The 24,184-nt window shown below is 31.7% G+C and overlaps 3 protein-coding genes across 3 annotated transcripts; 2 read left to right on the forward strand and 1 right to left on the reverse strand.

Moving 5' to 3' along the window:
• Positions 1-3,095: 3,095 nt before the first annotated feature.
• On the forward strand, positions 3,096-6,539 carry LOTGIDRAFT_162435 (hypothetical protein; the record flags this gene model as incomplete). Its single annotated transcript, XM_009058425.1, has 8 exons — positions 3,096-3,207; positions 3,438-3,508; positions 3,870-4,019; positions 4,693-4,797; positions 5,100-5,226; positions 5,409-5,546; positions 5,727-5,920; positions 6,372-6,539. The coding sequence occupies 8 exons, from the start codon at positions 3,096-3,098 to the stop codon at positions 6,537-6,539; spliced, it is 1,065 nt and encodes a 354-aa protein (XP_009056673.1).
• Positions 6,540-9,131: 2,592 nt separating this feature from the next.
• LOTGIDRAFT_206567 (hypothetical protein) lies at positions 9,132-16,244 on the reverse strand (the record flags this gene model as incomplete). The annotated part of the gene is made up of 9 exons (XM_009058426.1): positions 9,132-10,205; positions 10,410-10,614; positions 10,776-10,986; positions 11,347-11,499; positions 11,836-11,934; positions 12,222-12,459; positions 12,733-12,856; positions 13,073-13,161; positions 16,225-16,244. 9 exons carry the CDS (start codon positions 16,242-16,244, stop codon positions 10,001-10,003), a joined length of 1,344 nt encoding a protein of 447 aa, XP_009056674.1. The 3' UTR covers positions 9,132-10,000.
• Positions 16,245-16,931: 687 nt separating this feature from the next.
• LOTGIDRAFT_233001 (hypothetical protein) lies at positions 16,932-20,959 on the forward strand. The gene is made up of 7 exons (XM_009058427.1): positions 16,932-17,076; positions 17,747-17,840; positions 18,362-18,504; positions 19,065-19,090; positions 19,469-19,543; positions 19,849-19,917; positions 20,545-20,959. The coding sequence occupies exons 1-7, from the start codon at positions 17,007-17,009 to the stop codon at positions 20,650-20,652; spliced, it is 585 nt and encodes a 194-aa protein (XP_009056675.1). The 5' UTR covers positions 16,932-17,006; the 3' UTR covers positions 20,653-20,959.
• The last annotated feature ends 3,225 nt before the right edge of the window (positions 20,960-24,184 follow it).

Below are 24,184 nucleotides of genomic sequence, written 5' to 3' on the forward strand. Positions count from 1 at the left end.
CTCTACTAGCCGATGAGCAAAATATTTAGACCAATATTTTTTTAAGGTTGACCCAATTTAATCTTTGTTTCAAAAAAAAAAAATTATATCTCCAATAGATTGTCCCTTTAATATTGTTATATTTCAGAGCTAAATTATATGAAACAAACTGGTAATTCACTTATATATCTGGTTATATAAGCCTATATAGATATGATATAATAATGTGGTATAATAATCAATAAGTCATAGTATTTAACTCATGTTCTCTGTATTAAACCCTTAACAGTATCATTATGTTCTTCAAATTATAACATTGTTACATTTTGTCCCCTTAAAGTAAACATATGCCTAAATTACTTGAAACCATAAAATAGTCTAACAAAGACTGACATGATTTTGAACTAGAACTAAATCTGAGAGACAATGGAATTTCAGCATGGGATGTCAGACACAGCAGTCAGTGAACACATAACAGTATCACTCAGTAAAATATCTCTACACGGTATAGTATTTTCCCTACTTACCAGCATCTGCCAAATTCCACAAAAGAATTATAGCTGCTAGGACCAAAGGTCCATGTTCTTGATGCATATTGCTACATAGAGGAGCTGATTAGAAACGCTCCTCCTAACAAATCGCTCCATGAATCCATATCATAATTTCCATCTTCACTGCCTTGTCCTCCATTACTTTTCGTTAAATCCCGTTATATCTTATGTAGTCGGCCCCATGTCGAAACAACATGAGTCTTGACCGTGACAACATCGCGGTTCGTATCTATTTTTAAAATATCAAAACACTAGTCAAATTACCTCTAGCTTTTAATAAAATATATAATTTCTCTGTAGAGGGGTTTAATTTTATTGAAAAACGTGGAAGCTTTGGGAAGGAATCTGAAAACTTGCATGAAACTATATTTTCACGCGGAGGTTTAAAATACTTAATTAAAAGCTATTTTAAGAACAATACGGAAATTACTAGCTCAGTGGAGCACCGATTGTTTCTGTCTCTCTACAAATAGACTTTGTTGTCCAGAACCTCACCTTTGTCTTTATATTCTAACATTCTTATATTGTCTGGATAATCTTTCTCTCCATACATTACATTCTCCTTTCACACTGTTTTAGCTAAGAATAAAAGCAAACAAAATGCACAAGTAAAATTATTTCGTTTAAAAGGAAAAGAATGGCCAACTATATTTGAAAAATTAAAGAGATAATAAAGGACCCAGCAAAGTTTTGTAACTGGCTATAAGAGTAGTTAAGCATGTTTGATATCAGATATTACAAAATTATATTTTATAAAACTTCTAAACCGCAAGATCAATATATCGTTTGATTCTGATATTTTCTCTTTTTTGTATCCTACTTATGAAATTCAATTCAGTTTGAACTCTAAAGAAAGTCGTTAATTTTTGTTTTGGAAATACCAATCAGATACTATCCAAATGTTGTAAAACCATGTCTGTTAGGCTATAGATAGGCCTAACGTTTGAAGAAAGTCGTGTTTTTGACCACTCTGTTGTAGATGACTTTTACCTTTTTCAGAGAAACTGTGTATACTGTACAAAGGTCTATCATTTGATATTTATGAGATGTTTTGATAGGCAACTCTCCGTGACAATGCAAAACCCTATATTTTCGGACACTTTTTCTGTAAATTCTTCGGCTGTTAAAAGGGATTTTTATAAGGGAGGTAACTCTTTCTAAACTCGCGTCAAATAAAAAAGTGTATTTCCGGTTCCGATGTAAACAAAAATGGCGTTCATAGCAACTTTGCAATCACAATGAAGTGAAAACCAAACTCATGAACTTCCCCGGCATATCTATTGTTCATACATTCCGTAAAGGTATATCTATTTGATTCCACTTATGTTCCTAAAGCTGTCATAGCTGACAAGTGAAAATCTTATGATACAATATCCATGATCATATAAATTCCACTCAAACGAAGTGATTGTAAAAAGGACAGTCACAGTGTTTGTGTACGGACTGTTACCAATTAATAATTGTTTTGAGTTGACTAGCCTTTTACCATCTCAATCATTAGCATTTCCTTTCCTGTCTTAACAATGTTTTAACTGGCAGATATTTTATTTTAGTAAGATAGACACTTAGCCCTAAGCAAACCAAGGCATGGCATATAGATATAATGGACAAAAAAAGATGAGCTGCATCTTATTTTCATAGCATGATCTAGTTTTATAACTCAATTTACTCAATGAATGATTGTAAAATGAATTGGAATCAGTACAACAGTTACAATGATTCTGTCACTGCATTGCTTTTCAGATTAAGAGGTGAAAAGTTATCATCATGAGTATCATTATGGAACAATCTCATAAGATTGATCCTAAAGTCCTGGCATTAATGGCCAAATTAGAGCATAAGAATGATCCTCAAGAAATAGAAGATGGTAGCTATGGAGATGGCCCCACACATGAAGAAACAACAGTAAAGCCACCAACCACACTAGAAGAATTTTTTAAATGTGAAAAAATTGTAATTATTTTGAATTTTTTAGATAAATGAATTGTTTGGTTTATGCAATATTCTTTGGAGTCTTGGACATGAAAAGGAATCTGAAAAGTACCTTTGTACATAATTTTTTTTTAGTCTATTTGCATTCTTATTGTTTCATGACCCTATCATCATTTAAAGTTATATTCAGATAAATAGTCTTACCTTTCCTGATTTAAGTGAATTCTAAGTGACCATTTCGATAAGGGCCTTGAGTTGAGTCTTTTTGCATTTTTATTAATAGACACAGTGGCCACTTGATGCTGAAGGAACATTAGATTTTAAAAAAGAATGTGATATGCTAGGTTCCCAAGAAGATATTATTAGTATTTTAAGAGATGCTGCCCGTATCCTTTATAATGTTAACTTCAAGAAGTTTGTGTTTGTGGCTATGCATGTTGACTTGACATACATTTGCTTTAGAGATAATATTTTCTAAATAATTACTTTTGATCTATTTTCATTTTCAAAATCTATATTTCATTATGAATTCAATTAAAAGGGTCTACATTTAACAGTCAATCTAATAGTTTGGAATTAAAAGGAGCAGAAATGATTTAATCCTTAACCATATACAAAGCTTTAGGTGTTCATATGATAGATGCTTTAGACAGTAGACTAGATAATATAGAGAAGAATTTAAAATATTTCTCTGATAGAATACTTGAAGAGCAGGAAGTCAAATTGTTTCATCCAAAAGACAAAAGTAAGTAATTTTGTTTTGAGACACATGTGAGTATTGAACACAATACATGTACATTTATCATATGAATAATATCAGCTGTGGTCAGGAATGTTTATAGAGTTAATGCTAGTCTAAGGCCCACCTTTGAATATTGATAGCAAGGCAAGATCACATTGGAATGTTTCAAATTTATTCACATTCGCAAGTTGAGGATATCTTGAATGTTTATTTTAAGTATTGTAATTTTTCAGCTTTTATTACTGAGACATCTGAGTTTGATGGACTGAGGACTCAGAGAAGTTCTAAAGGATGTAAAAGTGTTGTAAGTAATAGTATAAAATATTGTTTTTCTCACCAAATGTTATGTTGGATAAATCTTATTAAAACTTAATTTAAGCTATCTGGGATGACCTTCTTCGTTCTTATTTTATTGCTCCCAAACTTATTGATTTGAATCAAACATTTTACAAAATTAATGTTTCATATCATCCATTTTATCTTTGCAAATTCCCATTTTCCAAGAACTATTTCTGTACTAAATATACAATTGACTTTCTGATTATTTATGTCACTAGTACCAAGTAATTATTATAAATCTAAGGACCGCAAAAGTAGATGGAATTTTGAATAAGGTTTGAAAGGCCTTTCAATTTAACAATTTTTTAATTCAAAATCTCATTTAGGATTACAGTGAATCAATAATAGAGAGTCGTAAAAGATCTTTAGAGTACTGTACCTTTCCTGGTTTTCATCAGAAAGAGTCTATTGAACTACCAAGTCAATTAGAGACACCACCCATTTTAGATAGAGTCACTAGAGCTCAAGATTTCAATGTAAGTATGATCTGTCAAGATTGGCAGTATCTGGTTTTTAAATACATGGAACATTTTACATTATTATTTCTGAATTTTCTGTTTTTCTCAGTAATGTAGAGAAAATGTCCCCCTATAACTACCACCTGTCCTCATAATGGATTATTTATGTGAAATTTTTTTGCCATTTTGAATAAGAGTGATATTAATGATGTTTATGATTCTATTAGCCTGGATTTAAGAAATTTTGGAAAAAGATATTTTTATCAGAAGCATCTGTTGCTGTTGTTCAAGATACATTCTGGTGGATCTTTTTAGATCAATTCAATAAAGATGTACGTATTAGTTTTAAAGCACTCATGATTATTTCTGTATCAATAATGTTACAGATTGCACTGCCAGAACACCTGATATCTCTCTGTGATTGGGGTTTGTGATTATAGCATCACATTCCTGGAGACCACATACCAACTAAGTAATAAAGAGTGTTTGCATATATTTACGTAAAAGTCTACTTTTAAAGTATATGTTGTCTTTGTCATAATATATAAACTTGATTTATTCAGAATACAATAATATTTTGTAAACTTTTGTAAATTGGACAGTATCATTGGTGTAATTGATCAGTTGACAATTCTTTTTAATATGAAAAAATATGAATTTACGGACCTCTATTTTTGTTTTATGTTGATAGAAAAGCCAGAATGAGAATAAAGATTTGATATTTGATAGAATAGCTGATAGTTTTGTTGCTTTATTTACCACCATTAATAAAGATGTTAAAGATAAAGTCTTGGCTGTAAGTTCAAATATTTGTACATAAATAATTAAACTGCTAGTGGCTGTTTTATATGATGTGCTTTAATGTGACACCAATGTCCACTATGTCTAGTAGATCTCTTAAATCTCTGATTTTTTACATATTTTTTAAGGCTTGGGGCATGAAACCCATAATATAGAAAAATACAAAAATAAGTTAACTATATACTTCTCATTGAAAAATTCATTGTAAATAAAAAAATATATACAGTTTTGGCATGTCAGTAGCCTAGGAATTCCCAGTGGGCTATTTGATATCCCTATTATAAATTTCATTATTAGGTGTATCCAGATTGTTATGCTCAAGCTTTATATGCTATATATAGTGAAGCTTTTCCTGAATCAACACCTATATTTGATGACCAGTTTAAACAATATTTGATCAATCTTGCACATGAATGGATTACAGGTATATATAAGTCATTTATATTTTTTAAAAGATAAAATCATTGAGTATGATATGATATGGTATTGACATCAATGAAAAAACCAAGATTGATTGATTTGACAATGTTAACATATGATTTTGAAACTGGTCAAAACAGATCTAATGATAAATTTGGTTCCTCACCATGTTTTTTTTATAATCAGGATTAAAACCAGTTCCAGCGACCTACAATAATTGGGATATTTTGGCATTACATCCAAGTGTTACAAAAGGCAATAAAACAGATGATAATGTTGTAGCTGCTAAACAGATGATTCAAGCAGCTGCTTTGAATAAAGATGGTGAGTATCTACCATAGGTACCATTCCAAGGATTTTTCATATTTCTTTTTCTGAAAAATTGATCTTGAACCAGATCATATATGCTATCAGACTCAGTACTTTCTCATATTCCAATCATACAATTGTCAGCAATTGCCTGAAATAAGATATTTTCATATTTCTATTATTTATATATTTTAGTTACGATAACATTAGATATGGATTCATTTAACAAAATGATAGAGAAATTGGGAGTAGAGAAGAGTCCTATACATTCTCCTAGTGGTTTCCATAGAGATATAACTAAAACAACATTAACATCATCATCACCTTTACCAGTTCCTTCTATACCTCAATCTAGAACAGTGGTACCACATAAACCTAAACAGTTAGAGGTTGGTCCATTTGATAGATAAACATATACATATATCGTACATAAATTACTCAGAATTTAAAAGGCATTTCTGGATTATTTTAATGTCATTTAGATGAATTTTATTTTACACTCAATAAGCATGACATTAGTGTACTTGATAAGTCTTGGGTGCATGTCATTTGTGCACTAAATTAGGCTTTGGTTAGGCTTGGGAAATTGTGCACTTAATAATCATTGGGTGAATTACATTTGTGCATTTCTTGAGCCTTGTGTTTAGTCATTTGTGCACTTAAAAAGCCTTGGGTGCATGTTATTTGTGTATTTCATTCAGCTTGGGTGCATGTCGTTTGTGTACTTAAAAAGCCTTTGGTGCATGACATAATTTGTGCACTTACAAAGCTGCAGGTGCATGACATTTGTGCACATAATTATCCTTGGATGCATGGCATTTATGTATGATATATTTCCAGTCTCATCAAATTGGACCTGGTCCCGATTATGAAAGAGTCAAGTTTAATACACAAGGCCGCAGTCCATTGATATCACATTATCTATATATGAGACAATTACGTGATTTAAAACAACCTGGACAGAAAGTCCGAAGAACAGAAATAGCAAAAATGCCATATCCTTTATGATTAAAATTATACTATTCGAAAGCAATTATTAGAACACTTAAGCCAAATAGTATCTGGTTCTACAGTAATACAGTTGCTAAGCCTTATTTTTGTTATTGACCTTGGAAGATAATTGGAAATGCATGTTTCCTGTTTTTTTGTGGTTTACTGGATGGTTCAGAATTTCAGGTCATGGTGTGCAAGTCGATTCAGATTTTATTATTATTATTATCCTGAAAAAACTCAAACAAAACTATCTGCCTTTTCACCAGATTTGCTATGAAAGATTGTTCAAAATGACAAAATAGACTCCTGTTATTTATGTTCCTTTACTATGTATTACTCCATCAGGACCAACATATCAACAACTGATACAGAATACATTATCTTTATCAAACGCCCTTAGTAAGGAATATCAGAAGTAAGTATACATTTATATTTAAAAAATATTAATAAAAATTGTCTAAAATAACTTTTATATGCTACTGTATATTACAAAACAAAACCTAAAACACAAATGAATGAAATTGAAAATGCCAAATGGTATTTGAAACATTTTTTTAAACCATGCTCAGTTTCTTACAGGTATTTTAAAATAGCGATTTGACAGCAAATGCTCATATAATTATGATAAATTTTATACAAATTATTTTGATCAATGACTAGAGATAGGAAAATCTTAATGTAAGCGAATAACAAGGTATGACAAATAAAATATAAAGAAAAGTTTTTTTGTAAAGAAAAGAAATTGGACAAAAACCTAACAGATGGTCTTGTTTGAATAAGAGAGTAAAGAAAATCAATGCACTTAGATACAGATTGGAATAAAATACATAGAAATAGATAAATTATAGGTATTTTCATAGATGCAAATGTAAAAGTGCTTGATGACTAGATCTCTAAATCAGTTAAGTGGAAAATCAGAGTAAAGCAAATCACATATCTTCTGCTTCTTTTTAGGGCATGATGTCTGCTTGGGAATAAAAAAATCCATATAGCAGACGTTGAGTGAGAAAATCACATTTGTAAGGCTACTACCTTTATATTGATTAATTATGAATTGCAAAGGGAAGGGAGGTAATCCATTTTTTGTCATATTTTAGGTTTTTCAAATTTCGTTTTTTATTATTTTCTCAGTTTAAGATAACATAATATCATTAATGTTAATATTAGTATTGTATTGATTTAATTGAAATTGAAAAGAAATTAGACTAAAATAGATTTATTATCAATAAAGAAACATTTGTCTATACACCATTTATTATTTCTTTAAGAATTAAATGCAAGTATATCAAATTTCTCTTGAGAGGTATCTGGGTATTTTTCTTTCAGTTAGAAATAGGATTATGGGGTCAACTCCCAAAATGTACAGACCATTTTTTGGACAGGGTTAAAACCCTATAAATAATTATCTTGAACCCACGGTCTGTAACCCCTTATCAATGAGGCAAGGCTGACATGGTAACCTAGGGTTCCTTGTCAGTGATGCATGGTTACCTGGTTTTCCCTGTAAGTGATGCACGGTTGACATTGTAACCTAGTTTCTCTTGTCAGTGATGCAAGGTTGACATGATAACCCAGATTTTCTTGTCAGTGATGCAAGGTTGACATGATAACCCAGATTTTCTTGTCAGTGATGCAAGGTTGATATGGTTACCTGGTTTTCCCTGTAAGTGATGCACGGTTGACATGGGAACCCAGTTTCCCTGTCAGTGATGCAAGGTTGACATGATAACCCTGTTTCCCCATCAGTGATGCAAGGTAATTATATTGGACAATAGACTGTGGTCATGTGTGCTTGCAGGCAGTATATGTTGAAAATCCATTTACAGTTGAAAAAATAAAATAAAATTATGTCTGTCTTCATTACCCAATCAGGTGTAGAAAATATGACACATTTTTCATTTCAAATTTTAGAATTTGTGATGAGACCAACCAAGATATAGTTGATTTAGAAAAAAGAAAGGTAGAAATGAATAGAGAAATTGATGCACTACAGAAAGAATTAATGTTTACTAGAAATCCATTAGATTTGAAAATATTGTGTGAAAAAATTGCATTTCTTAGGGTAAGTATTCAACTAATTAAACGGAGTCTTCTTTAAAAGGTTTCTTTTCTACATGTGAGGATATTTCCACAGAACACAATTTAATTACGAATCTAGTCAGATCATGGTTGGCAAATGAGTCACCAGTAGAAAAACTAAACAACCATTTACATTAAAATCAGATTGATTTATTAAAATAAGGGAATTTAAAATTTCTAACCACAGAAAAATTGTATCGTGCCAAGCAGTTTGCAATCGGCATATTAATAATTTGATTTAATAATAATGATTTACAATTTTCATAAACTGTTTACATGAACTAAATCGAACTTAGAACTTTGTATGGAAAATACTTGCCAAGATAATTGATTTAAAATATAAATTTTAGGAGAAAGGTCGTGAACTACCTGTAACTGTAGATACCAGATCATCAGATGAATCAGATACTGATGAGAGTGTATCAGAAACTGAAAGAAAAGTTGTGTCAGCTCCTACCAAATAATTTAATCTTTGTGTATTAATATTTAGTCTGTGATATTTTAACATTTGAAATATATCTGTGGAGATAATATCTTTTAAATTTTTGGCTTCCCTGTCAGCGATGCTGGTTTGAGGGACTGACATGGAAAAAGCATCTGGAAGGGACAATCAACTGAGGCCCTGTGTGTGCATGATTAAGATTTCCTTTGCATTGGAATAAGAAAAAGATAAGTCCATTGCCGCTCTCCTGGCACAATTTCCCTCATTGAACACTACCATCTGATGCAGTAGGACGTAAAACTCCATCCGTCTAACAATTACCTCAAACAATTTTTGATCATCATTTTGGAAATTCTGGTCTGATTCCAGGAAAAACTGATTCTTTAAAATCTTTCACCAAATCTTTTGCACAAAAAATTGCTTAATAAAGACAGCTTATTGGCATTGCCTATCAAGATGGTTTATTCCAAAATTTGAGGATACAAATGAATATATGATACCATAAAGTCAAGCATGAAATATAAATATACTGTATTCAAAACAAACAAATTGTACCAGTATCATAATACAGTATACTAAAATAAAGCTTCTCAAAAATATTTTCCTTTTAAAATCTTCTCAATCTTGATAGGAAATGGATACATATTTTTTTAGCAATGAAAACCCAGAGAGTTATTCTCAGTTCAATCCTCTTTGTATTATATCCAGTTTGCACGATATCACGATGCACAAATATGAAGCATGATTACTGCATTAAATTTTGTATATTTTAAACAACCTGTTCATTTTACAAGTACAATTGAATTTCAGTTCAATACCGTAACCATTGTTACCCAGTACATAATATAATAAACATACTCATTAAATTTTGTATATTTCAAACAATCTTTTCATTCTGTAAGTACAATTAGATTTCATCAAAACCACCCAAACCGAATCCAGTAAGTCCCAAGTTTTAAAGAGTATATATTGCTGCACCTGGTCCAGGTTCACTGGCAAATAAAGATGTAAGAATTTTCTGAGCTCGATCTTCATGTGGTTTATAATATTGGTCTCTAACTTTAGCTAGGAATGATACAGCATCACCTGCTTTCACCATGGAAACAGCACATCCACCCCACCCTGCTCCCGTTAACCTTGATCCTACAGCTCCTGATTTCCTGTTTATAGAGAAAACCCCAAAGTTTAAAAAATATCATAAATAGGAACAATTGATTAACCTTTTAGATACAAACTGATGACGATGAAATCAATAGCTAAATGTAAGGAAATTCTGTCACATGAAGTCTTTGAGTTAATGGTTGTGTATCCTGAAGAAGTTCGGATGAATAAACCAAGTTTGAAAAAAAAAACAGGAATCTCACCTGCAAATTTCAACAAGGTTATCTAGTTCGGGATGACTACATTCATATAAATCTCTACAGCTATTGTGACTAGTGTTCATTAACTCTCCTAATTTACTGATAGTTTTATCCTGCAGTAGACCATCACATAACATCTTAAATTGTAAAACTCTATTAGCTTCACTATATACATGGCTAGCTCTATCATATAGCTTAAATACTTCCACTGAAATACAATATTTAACATTGTTAACTTCACTATATACATGGCTAGCTCTATCATATAGCTTAAATACTTCCACTGAAATACAATATTTAACATTGTTAGCTTCACTGTAACTTAAATTTTTGAGGTATTATATATTTTAGAAACGGTTCTGTACATACCATCAAGAGTGTTCTGACTTAATGATGTAGTAGCTAGCTCTTCATTTGTTACACCAAGTAATTCACAAATTTCAGTTTTAGTGTAAGGTTCTTTATGGAATGTTTGTTGAACTAAATCCAACATTTGTTCTAGAGAAAGCTTTAATTTTAGTTGTAAATCAGCCAATTTCTTCACTTCTCTCCATTCTAGTCCTTTACTCTTAGCCATGATCTAAAATAATGAACAAATGATATTCAATTAATTTTGAAACATCTTGATATTTGAATATGAATAAATGAGTAATAAAACAGAATGCATATTTTTCAATCTTCAATTTTAACATAAACGATATTCTTGTATAAAATATAATTAAATTCAAATTCTTGGACTTAATCATACAGAAAAACATTTTGTTGAATCAAATAATAATTTGAGAAACTTTTTCCATCAGTCACCAATGGATATGAAACGGATTTGTAAGGTTACAGTTAAGCAAAAACTCAGTAAGAAAAACCATAAAAACAATTTACTGATTGAGTGGCTGATTGCGCAGATACTTTAGGCTAAATAAAACTAGACTAATCTAAATACCTGTGTTGCGAGACGACATTCCACCACCCGAATATTAAAACTTGATGTAGCTGCTTTATTAGCTTGTACACAACTATTACTAATAACAAATACTGCTTCACAAGGTATTTCTACATCAGTTGATCTGAGTGGATTAAATTCTATCAATTTAGCCTGGAATTAGAAGCCTAGTTAGCAGCTATTAAGGCTAAGGGGAAGTTTTAATTTTTCCATTGATATATCAAAATCTTGCATGTATCTATAAACATTGTAATATTAGAACAAATTGGACAATCAGACTCACTTTTACAGTGAGACAAAATCGAATTCAGGTTATTTATCACTTTGTGTAGTCAGAGCTGATATGCTGTCAACAAGTGTTTTAGATATATATTTTCAGCAGGCCACTTAGTTATAAATTCAAATATACATAAGCATACATATACATATGAGCACAGGCATTGGAAATTTCAATCAATTTGAAATTAATTAAATTAAAGAAAAACCTACTGTTCCCTGTTTAGCCATGAAACTAATAGCTTGGTCCATTCCACCTCCTTCCGTTCCTATATAATGTTCACAGTGAGCACAAATATCTGCCAAGTCTTTCTATAAACAACAAAGTTGAAATACATATGTATATGAACATAAATTCACACATGAACATAGGTAACAATCACTAATATCAATATGGAAAATCAGGAATGAGTATTTTGAATTTACTCTTCTGATTGTGAATCTAAAACCAGGAATAAGAAATTTGATTAGACTTATTTCACATACCTATTTTGGCAATATTTTCACTACTGTTACTACTTATATTACTATTCTGATATCTTAGCAAGCACTCAAATTATGAGAGGGGATAAGATCTCTAATTTAAATGTGGTACCAACCTTAGTCAAGGATGCCTTATTAGCATACATAGTAGTAAGAGCAGCACAACAAACCAGAGCACTTGAGCTTGATAAACCAGCACTGGGTGGTATTGTACCATCTACCAAACAAGTAAAACCAGTACTGTTATCTTTTTTAATATGTTCTAATATACCTTTAATACCACACAGAGCATAGTTATACCACTGGGGGTCATCTTTTGGTATATTAAGGTTGTTTATATCACATTCAAAATCTCTACAAGATAACAAAAATTCCCACTTAACTATTTTAAAGCTAAGAAAAAGAAACAAAAATCCTAGTTCAAAAGTTTGTCAATTAACAAAGATACTGCAAAGTTACCACTTTTGCTCAATTCAAGTATATTCGACTATATCATGTCAAAAGTCATACAGCATTCAACTCTTTAGTTTTCCCACCAACTAGGATACCTTAATACATGCATACTATATATCTATAGATATAGACTTTCCATGCATTTGACACATTTCATTGATATAGTGTTCTTACTTGTATTGTGAATTAGTATTAGTTAAAAGTATTTTACTAGTTGCATTATTTGTAACAGTAAAAACAACATCTTGCTCTATTGCCATAGGTAACACTGAGTAACCACAATAATCTATGTGTTCACCTGGAATTTCAAAATAAATAATTTTAATACTGACAACATTCCAGTAATCAATCAAAGACTACTTATGAGTAACTACATTTTGATAATAGCTGAGACAGAATTTTAATTGAAATGAGATACAACTTTTTTCCTTTTCGGAAAATATGCTATCGAGTTTGAATGTGTACATGATTAAAGCTTGTAGGAAATTGAAACAAAAAGAAAAGCAGAAAATACCTATTAGATTTACTCTTCCAGGTGCTCTTACAAAATATTCTGGCTCTTTATTAAACTTAGCTGTGAACTGGCTTCGTAAATTTTCATACCTGAATTTCAAAGCATAATATGGAATTATGCATTAAGTTTCTACTAAAGTTGTCTTACTAAATATTTACTAATCAACTGATATAATTTAAGCTTGAATTCAGTTTCCTTTATCACTTTTCACCTTGAAAAAGAATCAGCAGTAGTTGAAGTTTCTAGGCCAATATTCATATTATTGACCCTTCCAATCTTCCATTTCATTTCTTCCATAAAATCTTTATTGAGGATATCTTCAATGGAGAAAATTGTCATGCTATATCAGAGAGATAATTGTAGTCCATTATGTTATCTTTAGAAACTGGTGAAGTTCATGAAGTAATGTACTCACCTGTCTCGTTTATAGACAGGAATTTTCTCCACTGGTGGAATTTCGGCTTCAGAAACATCCGCCATTTTATACACTTAAGATCATGTGACTGCATCTGTTACCACTAGGGGAAGCAACTCTTTAGAAAATTATATAAATCAGACTACATCTGAGTACTAAATAGCAATGAACACCGACAACTGCCTTGATACTGCTAAGGATTTGCCCATAAGCTTTTTGGTTTATTTATGACAATTGCTCCACAAGAAATGACTTAAAACAATTAATTGTCAAATTAAGTTTCAATGGGCAGCCCTGATATCTTTTGTTGGTAAAATAATTCATATGTCAACTTATGGTACTAATGGTTTTTAGATTGGAATATGAATGAAAAAAATTATCAACATTTAATAACCACACAACATAACAAGAACATAACATAAATAGAAGAATAACAACCAATATCAACAACAGTTTTTCAACCATTCATGCAGGGCCATTTTTGTTCCTGAACTAACTCTTCCAGTGTCAGTGGGACCTTCATATCTTTTAAACAGTGGTAAAATACTAATATCACCTATAATTTGTTGATTTTTGTTATTGAATATCACAGATCTGAAACAGAAAAAAAAATTTGTATCAGGTATCATAAAAATCTGTTCATCAGTCATTCTCTTTGACTGGCAATACATTTTCATGAAACCATCTTTAATCTCCATCAGTTTGTACTAAATTGTAGGTTATTAGCTTACTTACTTGATTGTTTGAGGTACATGTGAAGGAATGATAATGTCTTGTTTATTCTCTTCATGTAACTGATCAATAACTTGAACTTCATCTTTTGACAGAAATATCACAGCGTCTGTTTCATTGGCATCCATTTTGATTTTACATATTAAATCATCTGAAGTCAAACTGGACAGTTTACCATGTAAATAGGTGACTACATGATGTCTTTTTGGTAAACCTGCACTTAGTTTGGCTGGAAACACTGACTGTAAAAAAATCAATTATCAAAGAAGATGATATATTCTTAGCCCTCAAAGTCCTATCTTTATTCACTTCAAAAACAGAATGCTCATAATTCTAAACCAAATTCCATTGATATTATTAGGAAACCTGCAGACCACAAACAGAACAAAATTGCTTGAATAAATGGAAAAAAAAGATTTGCTTTCTTCAGTTAATAAGAGTACTTTCCAATGTGCATCTCGAATTGATATCGACATGGCATTCTTTCTTCTTAAACACTGCGTCACAAAATGCCAGCGCTGGAGGGGGTAGAAATTTGATTGGTTAAAGTTAGGTCAAAAAGGCTGTCAATACACCGTAACTGAAGTGGTTAAAAGAAAAATGAAAGCTAATAAAAAAAATGGAACGAAAGTTCTTTGGCTAACTTTTGAATTTAGACTTGATCAATGAACAAAAACCTAATGAACTTACCTCCCATAAGGCTAGTAATTCTAAAGGTTTAGTAAATTGTGATGTCTCTAACTGTAAACCAACTTCTTCTTCAAATTCTCTTAATCCAGCTTCTAATAACTACAAGGAAATATTTCTATGAATATCTAAGGTGGATGATCAAATACAAATGGACATTTGTTTTCAACTTTGAAATCACCCATATTTTGAAATGACATGAAATACCATGAAGTACAGTTTTAAATAAATCAGCAAAATATAAGACAACATACCGTTTCATTTTCTTCAATATGACCACCTTAAAAAATAAAAGAAATAACCATAATAAAGATCAAATTTTAGATAAAACTTGCCTATGATAAATATTAGTTTTAAACACTAAATGATCTTATTGAAATAAAAAGCATATAGCATACAGATTTAAGATATCTTGTAATTCATCCCATCAAATTCAGCTTGGAAATTGAACCATGTTTGAGAGAAAGCAAATAGGTATTAGACATAAGCACCAAATCATGATATTTATGTGATGAATAATTTGCAGGAATCAATGTTACATGGCATTTGCTTACCTGGAGGAACCCATATACCGGGAAAGGTTCTAAGATGTGCTGCTCTCCTAGAAAGTAATATTTTATTATCAGATGTTTCTACTAGTATAGACACTCCCACATTAATACCACATTCTAATATATCTTTAGGTATTTCTTCTAATTCTTTTGGTGACAAATTATGAATAGGACAAAATGATGGATGCTGGAAGAGAAATCAATGCTTTGAAAATATGGAATATTTAATACCACAATGATCAAGTTATATTTCAATGATAAAGGTTTCTCTGAAATGAATCAGGTTTCATTTCTCATATATACCAAAACTGTTTGAATTCCTACATCGCTCTACAATTGATGTATTGAGCCCTATTTTAACAGCGAAAATATTCTATAATTGTATACCAAAACTATAATGATATACCATAGAAGTTTAGACTGTTGCCATGTCTAATATTTTAAAGGTATTGGTTTATTTATTCCTGGTGGTGTTGGACTGCTGAAGTAAGCAATCAATTAGACATAATATTGAAGGCATTGGGAATTTACAAAACTTCTACAAACAAGAATCCAACCTACTACCGACAGAGCTAACAATATTCGAATAGACTCATTACTTACTACTAATTTAACAGATTGTGATGTTGGTGTAGATTGATCAGATATTATCAAATTATTATTTACTAAGTCCACTGTGACATTGGCTTTTAAATCACCCTTTTTATTGGAAAAGTAGTCTACAATACACTGAAATTACAATACAACATTCAATACATTGGCTTTACATGGTAGTGGAATCTGTCATTTTGATGTGCCTATACTAGTACTAGCTGAATCATGTATCATGACAAAAAGTTTAATGAAATCAAACCATACCAAACCTGAAAAAAGTTTCTTGCTTTTCAGCCAATGCTCCTGGACCTACTCTGAATAAATATTTTAATCTTACTTCTGTGAAATGTGCTGCTCTTCTCTCTCCACATTTCTGTAAATGAACAAGTATGTATCTCCCTGATGCTGTCATGTTGTTTTATTTTCCAGTAAATGTATTTTAGTTTTTTAATCAGTAAGATTATCTATGAAATACAAAAAAATGGTCACATTCAAAGAAATGCCAAACAAATGTTAAAACAGCTTTAGTTAAGGTACCGGTAACAAATATAAATGGAGTTTTACATCCCACATTTCTGCACCTGATTGGGATAATCATTATAATGTACAGTGTCATGCAGTGTACGATATGGGAAACTTCGCAAGAAGAGCTGCTTTAACCTAATCTTTTAGGATTTTCAACTATTATAATTGTTAGACCTTTTAAATTTAACGAGTACAAGCTGATCGTACCTTTGTCCCTAACTGCACGTCCCTTTCATAATATTGTTATACAGAAAAGGAGTGTAAGAGGCGAGTATTTAGCGAGTTTTATGTCTCGATTGAGAAGTCCATTATTTTTCCGAAAACTTTTTCATACAAATTAGGAGACTGGGTGTTCGAGATGAAGAAAATGGCAGCCCCCTGAGTGGAGAAAATGATATAATTTTAAACTAAAAAAAAAGACAACTTTAAAATGTTGCGATCTGTTCTTAGGATAGCCTCTTCACAATGTTCATCATTACTTTTTTCATCTAGAATAGCAGGCACGTACTTTTAACTCGTACTGATTGCATTTACTGTTGGATTGGCCAATGTCGAAATGACCCTATTTCTGTTGACTAGGGTTTATGTATACAGCCACTGACACTGTGGTCTTGTAACTTGTGGATTTTAAGATAAAGATGTTTACACTGTGTAAGGCTTAATTGATTGCTTTATATCCTTTTCAATTCATTAGACTACAATGATATTTTTGAAGTAGTAACAACTTGCACTTATAACAGGTCAACAACTTTGCTGTATGAAACTATGAAAGTATTGTACTGTACTGTACGGTTTTCAAGTCTTTGAATGAGTATTTTACTCTTTTACTTTTTAGCTTCCATTAACACCATTTCTATATCTCGTTTGAGTACTGTGGTGTTTGGATCCTGTAATTTGAGAAATATTAGATCAAATATGACGTCACTTTCTGTAAACATCACAGATGTTGCTTCAGAAATTTATTTGGTACAAATGGAAACTCTTAGTGTATTTATGTTGCTTTTTTGAAAGCTGAAAAACCAGGGTCTACAAGTGTTAATGGGGCATATCATGAATTTTTTAATTGAGTTTACAATAACTCACAAACAAGGCAGATGAATTTGAGGTTGTTACAAAACAAAGTGTAATTAAACGATACAGTTTTTTTTTAAGTATATATTAATATTTCAGCTACACCAGCTTCACTTAAAATTCAGAATTATTCTACCTCAGAGGAGAAAGTTGAAGAGTCCAGTGAGAAAACTGCATCACCAGAAAATGTTTGGTAAGTATTTGGTGTGAGATATAAAAATTTCTAGTTGATCCACTTCTCCTATTTATGTGACCTTATGAACCAGTTATGTGTTAGCTTGCAATTGAATCTGCTTCAAGGCATTTCATTGCAATGCTTATTTCTTATATAACAATTAAATTTACCTCTAGTAACCTAAATAAGCTAGCTGGTCGCAAATTTCAATTGCACAGGTTGATGAGTTTGGATCAGATAAGGTTAAATTGAAGAAGCTTTTACGGTATATATTCTAATAAAACTTACATTGACCATTTGTTGGTGCTCTTCGCAGAATAAATCAAACATGTTATTTCCTACTACTGAATGTATATATATGTAATTATGTATGAATCCATATCATGTAATGGAATCTCATGATATTCAGGAACAGGTACATTGGTTTGAGAGCCAGCTAAGAGCCAACTCTGAAAGGCACCGACAGTGGCATGGTTCTTGCGTTTGATCATTTTAAAAAATACATTTCAAATATCACTGTCTAATTCTCTTCTCTTCAGGTCTGAGGCTGATTTTGGACAAACTTTTCCAAATAAAGACACAGCATCAATGCTAATAAATGATGTGCCATTTTGTGAATTACCTATAATACATATAAAAGCTACATCTAATAACACTATATTATCAGTAACAGACCATAAAGGTAAGTGTAGCTGTCAAAAGTCAAATATTTCAATAGCCTACAATCAAATGATACAATTTAATTACAGGTATTAGTTTTGTAAGTCCACTTCCAAAGAGACTAGAGCACTAAAAACTTCTCCCAGGAAGGTTCTACCCTCTTTTCCAAAAGAGTAGTTGCCATTATTAAAGTTAAGGTGTAATATAAGATGGAACCAATGTGGTGGGTGGCTGTTATGTGAACCTTTCCACTGAACCCAACTTAGACTTTACCTGCTGATCTATTTCATAACATAGGCAGTTGGAAAAATATGTCACAGTTTATTATCATGAACATATTGGAAACAAACTCACCATCATAAAGGCCAAGGAACATAATTAAATCGTACCTTGGTCTGACATATCTGACCTGTTTCTCGGACGTGGTATGCAGATGTAATGTATGAGAGCAACTCCCATAAAATGGACCTTTTGAGTTTGCCCCTGACATTGAAATATATATCGTGTGGACCAGATTTGTCAAGCTTATCTTCTACTCATTTTGGATTTCTAACTTTGATACATCTTTTGTTTCTTTAACAGGAGTTGTGATGTATTCAGAGACATGTGTAAGTAAATATATACTTTCTTGAACTATATCTTAAAAACAACTAGCAGAATTATTGTCAGTTACTAATGGAACATTTCAATATAAAAATTTGACTGTCTTGAGTGTTTTTCTTTTCTGCCCCTTTCACTGGGACCTTATTTTGCTATCATTTAAATTTTATTGGTGAAAGAAGAAAAGGAATAAAAAAAAAAATTGTCTTGAATGGCAATAATACTGTTTGTATATGTGTGATTTTGTTACCCTTAACAGAAATTATGCAATACAAATACAACAAGAATTGGAAAAAAAGCATAGCTTAGGATAATCTATTTATTTACATCTGGGTCAACAAATGGGTCACAAATGAATGATTTTCTGATAAATTTTGTGAATTCAGGGTACTGTTGGATTTAGAAATGTAAAAAAAGGAACCAATATTGCTGCCCAAGCTGCAGCTATATCAATAGCACAGGTAAAGTTTATATTGAATGGAACATGCCACAACAGAATTAGTGTCATGAACTGTTTTATTCTAATCATTTCTATGTTATATTGAATTTTTAGACCAGTGTTGCCCTTGAAAACAAAAATGTACATTAATTTATGTCTGTTAATTCAGATCTTGAAAAAATAAAATTTCATGTAAATTTTCAGACTTACCTAAAGATGAGTATTTATCTTAGTTTTTCATGGAGATTTTTTCAAAATACTAAATTAAATGTTCATCTTTGGTGTTAACGTATACTACTAGATTTTGATCAATGTTATCTCTTATAGAAATTAGCTCGTGGTAAAGGTATTAGAGTGGTCAGAATTAATGTAAAAGGATTTGGAGCTGGAAGATTGGTAAGTATTTAAAAAGAAAAAGAAAAAAGGAACATCTACATGTTTCAAGAATGATTTAAAATCTTGTCAGGGCAACATTTCTTTCTACAGAAAGCATCTGTACCCTTTTTTCAGTTGTTTTGATTGGAAAAATGTGCAAAGATCATTCACACATGACTTTTGCAATCTGACTGAGATTGGAGAGCATGATTAACAGTGAGCTAATTACAGTATTTGAATAAGGACCTATAGGACTTAAAAATGTTTTTTGAAATATTCAAAAGCTTAATCTGGAATTCTTAAATCAAATATTAGAGTTGAGTTTATGCTCATTTGAAGAAGGCCATATACTGTTTTTATGATAATTATTGAATTTTACAATTACAGAATATTTTGACTGTTAAAATAGTGCTCAATACATAAATTGTAGAGAACACAAAGCATGTTGTTACTCTGTGGATCTTCAGACAACTGACCTACATCAGCCTGCGTCCATACTGAAGTTTTACCAGCAATCTTGTTCTTGTGTCTTCACTTCATGACAAGTTTGGAATGTTTGTTTTATGATTATGGAATTGAATATTATTGATATTGTAATCAGCTTTTAACATTTTCTTGTTGCATTAATCCCTTTATTATTTACTTCAGGCATCAATGACAGGTTTTAAGATGGCTGGTGTCACTATGGTATCAATAACTGATAGTACCAAATTACCACATTGTGGTAATAAACCAAAAAGAAAAAGACGTATTTAGTAAAACATATGAAGACATTTATTTAGAAACTTTAGTATTTGAGCTAATGAGTGATCTTACTGATTTTGTGGAGATGATGAGCATGTGAGATAATCATTTGAACTTTGACCTTTTATTCGGGACAATATTTATTATGAATTTTATGATCACATGAAACTGCCCTTGAATATGTGTGATAATAAAAAATATCATCTTAGTCTACTTGTTTTATTATGATCGTCGACCTTGTCTGTGGCACTAGTAGCCACGAGTGACATACAATTTGTAAAATTCACTGTCATGATAAGCAATAAATAATCAATATTCTATATGTACCTACATTATCACAATGTCAAGCAATTAGTACCTTCAGCTATTACCTTGCTCCTATTGCCACCTTTCTTGTATCCCGGAACGCAGCGATTTGATTGGCTTGTATACCAGAGAATACAGCCATTCAGAATCATCGACAGAAAGACTCTTAAAATTATGGCTTAGTGTTTACTGACCTTTTGTCGAGGCCTTTGATTTGCTGTATAGGTAGCCTGACATTTTTAAAATGATATTATGGTTCCGGATCCAGGTCCTGTACCCTGTCCGCTTGATGAAATTGTATATGATTCAAGGAGCCCTGTGAAAGTATAAAAATTCGAAAAAGATAGATTATAACAAGTTGCTGTCCTTGATTTCTAGCTTTTGAACACTTAGTTCCTTATTAATTATAAGGTAGAGACTAGTCCTAAAAAAAATATCTGGGTTGGGCGGATCCGATTTAAATAATTTTGGATGTGCGAAAAAATCCCCAGTTTTCCGGTCACCAGCTGACAAGTTTCTTAATACCTATCAAAGACTGAAATACAGGTAGATGTTTCGGTCTAAGAAGAGACCTATTGAAATTCAAAAAGGTTCGAAAGGAGTTTAAAACAAATGGTTGAATATTTCATACTGGTGATTGTACCCGTTCTGCCGTTCTTTTTTAAAAACAAAGCTCCGTATATTACCTTAAAAATCCTAAATATCATGCAATTTGAAAGAGTTTTGAAAGCGAAACTTATTCTAGACTGCTAAGGTCCGATTTCTTCTCATCTTTTCAACACTAAAAAACCAAATATACTAGGCCTACTATTTCTATAAGGATCGAATAACACATCTTTAGCCTGTAATTCAAATCAATAATACTTTGTGATTACTAAAAAAGACATCAGATTAAACACTTGTCAAATAACCGGAAGTCAATAATCGTGCTCATGACTGGGAAGACTTGTCAGAGATTTATCACGTGATTAATTTCAATTGCACGTGCGTTATCTTCTGAGTTGAAACGCCAGGAGATAAGTCGGATTTTTGTACAGCTCTGACTCCTTGAATAAATAGAAGGTTATGAGAAGCAGAATATTGGTGTTAATAAAATAGCAAGGTAAACAATGTCTTCAATAACACAATTAAATGCTTTATAATTGCTTTTTCTGGTCTATGAAAACTCCCTCAACCTCTCAGATATTGAACTTTTCAAATATCTCGTATTTTGCCCTTTTTTTCGTCTAAATCTCGCATTGTGAAGTTATGACAATATGAATCCTGAAAATCTGAAACTCAAGTCTTTCCGACCGATGATTCTGAATTGAATGTTTTGTATGATTATATTGATACTAATAGGCATGAGACCAGGGACAGTTCTGATTCATATTTGATTATCAAATGAAGGTGTGCTTATTAACGATTATTTAGACATTTTTTGCCTCAATGTTTATATGTAATTTCTATTGCAAATTGAACAAGTATCACTGATTGCAGGTTCTATCCAAGATGAGACTCGCATGGCCTTTGTCATGTTTGGTATTATTAGCTACTCTGGAGACAACCTTTTCTCGTAAGTGTTCATTTATTCGGTTAACATTACAAAGGAATTCAGTTCACAAATCAATTGGTTTACATGTATATTATAAAGGTGTTCAGCTTAAAAAAAACAGTCATTTGTTCCATTACAAATTTAATATATAGCCCTGAATAGATAAACTATTTGGTTGACGTTGCAAAGGCACTGTGTTCAGAACAAACCCATTTGTTCACATTAGAAGGGTACTCTGTTCAGGACACTAAACCCTTCTCAGACAATAGCCAAAGGTTTTATACAATACTCGTGTAGTTTATTTTAATTTCAGAAACGCATACTGTTAGCTTTGGTTACTCAACAGCATACAAAGGAACAGATTACTACAACGAAGGTGGGGAAGCTTTATGGATCAACGAAGATTTCCCATTTTATCAGGGCACACTTCAACAAGTTAAATTCCAAATTCAACAAGATCTAGGCGTTAAAAGGTAAGCTGATTGGTTCGCAAAGTTTCCTAACTGCGTTATATTGTTGATCCTGATTTGTCTGAGGGAAAATTTGCTATTATCTATAACCTTCATCAAAGGCCATAATAGAATATCGTGTCCAAGAAGCAGGTTGTCACACTGATTTTCAGTGGACAGATGTACCGTAAGCAAGTTGGCAGTAACAAAGTAGGCAAACCGGTATTTTATATTAATATAAACTATAGTCATTATTTACTTGTATATACTCCATTGCATATAAACTTTGATATTTCCCTCTTTCTTATTTATTTAGGGGTCGACTTTATATACTAGACGAGAATGAAAAGGGAGTTAGATATACTTTACGATTTGTGAAGCAGGTCCAATTTAATCAAAATGAAGGACTTCAAATAGTAAGTTAAATGATGACGATCCATATTGATCTGAAATATTTTCTGTTCACCGGGCGTGAGTTTTGATTCTGATAAGTGATATGGATAGCGGGGATATTAATCGTATTTGGCAAACGCATATAAATACCCTTCCATACTTTATAACCGTCTTACCACAGGGCGTAAAACTCCATTCATTTCATTTTATTTATAACCGTCTTACCAGGAAAGATTTCAAGTAGGTATTCATTGACAAATTAATGATAGCCTACTATTTTCAACCATTTATTAATCTAAAAACGGTTTGTTTCACCTGGAAAAACGGTTTGTTTCACCTGGAAAAATTTTTTTATTCCATAAGGTTGTATTACATAATGTAGCGTTTCCAAAAAGATAAGAATTATAAATATGTATTTCAAGCAGAAACTGTATCTTATTCACAGGTGAACATTCCAGAGCGACCATCCGTCAGCACTGGTCAGCTTCTAGGATGGAGTTTTGAAGGTGGTATTGGTCCGATCAGCTACGTGGTCTCTCCCAATCCAAACAATGGTACCAGAGTTGCTAATTTAGCCAGTCCGTTTGATAGTCGAGTTGGTGATCAGTTTACTATCGCATCCTTTGTTAAGACTTATTACTTTTTTATTCAAGCAGATATTTTAGTTGGTACGTTATTTATTTTCTGGTGCTTCTACACGTCACCCAATATTTTATTCAAATGATCTAATTATGAATTGCTTGGAGTTGTGCCCACCCAAAACCCTATCAAAATCGCAATGAAATAATTGGAATTGCGTGCACGGTAACGTAATTGTATCACGAAGCTTTAAAATGTATTTTTTACCATAACCTGTTGATTT

Source organism: Lottia gigantea, assembly GCF_000327385.1.
Source record: "Lottia gigantea unplaced genomic scaffold LOTGIsca_34, whole genome shotgun sequence".
In the NCBI taxonomy this organism is placed as follows: Eukaryota; Metazoa; Mollusca; class Gastropoda; family Lottiidae; genus Lottia; species Lottia gigantea.

What these genes read in the sequence shown, in the direction of transcription:
- LOTGIDRAFT_233001 (XM_009058427.1), top strand. Translation starts at nt 17,007, where the DNA reads ATGTTGCGATCTGTTCTTAGGATAGCCTCTTCACAATGTTCATCATTA. An exon ending in TTTTTCATCTAGAATAGCAG is followed by an intron (nt 17,077 to 17,746) that starts GCACGTACTTTT and finishes TTAATATTTCAG; the next exon opens with CTACACCAGCTTCACTTAAA. An exon ending in TGATGTATTCAGAGACATGT is followed by an intron (nt 19,091 to 19,468) that starts GTAAGTAAATAT and finishes TTGTGAATTCAG; the next exon opens with GGTACTGTTGGATTTAGAAA.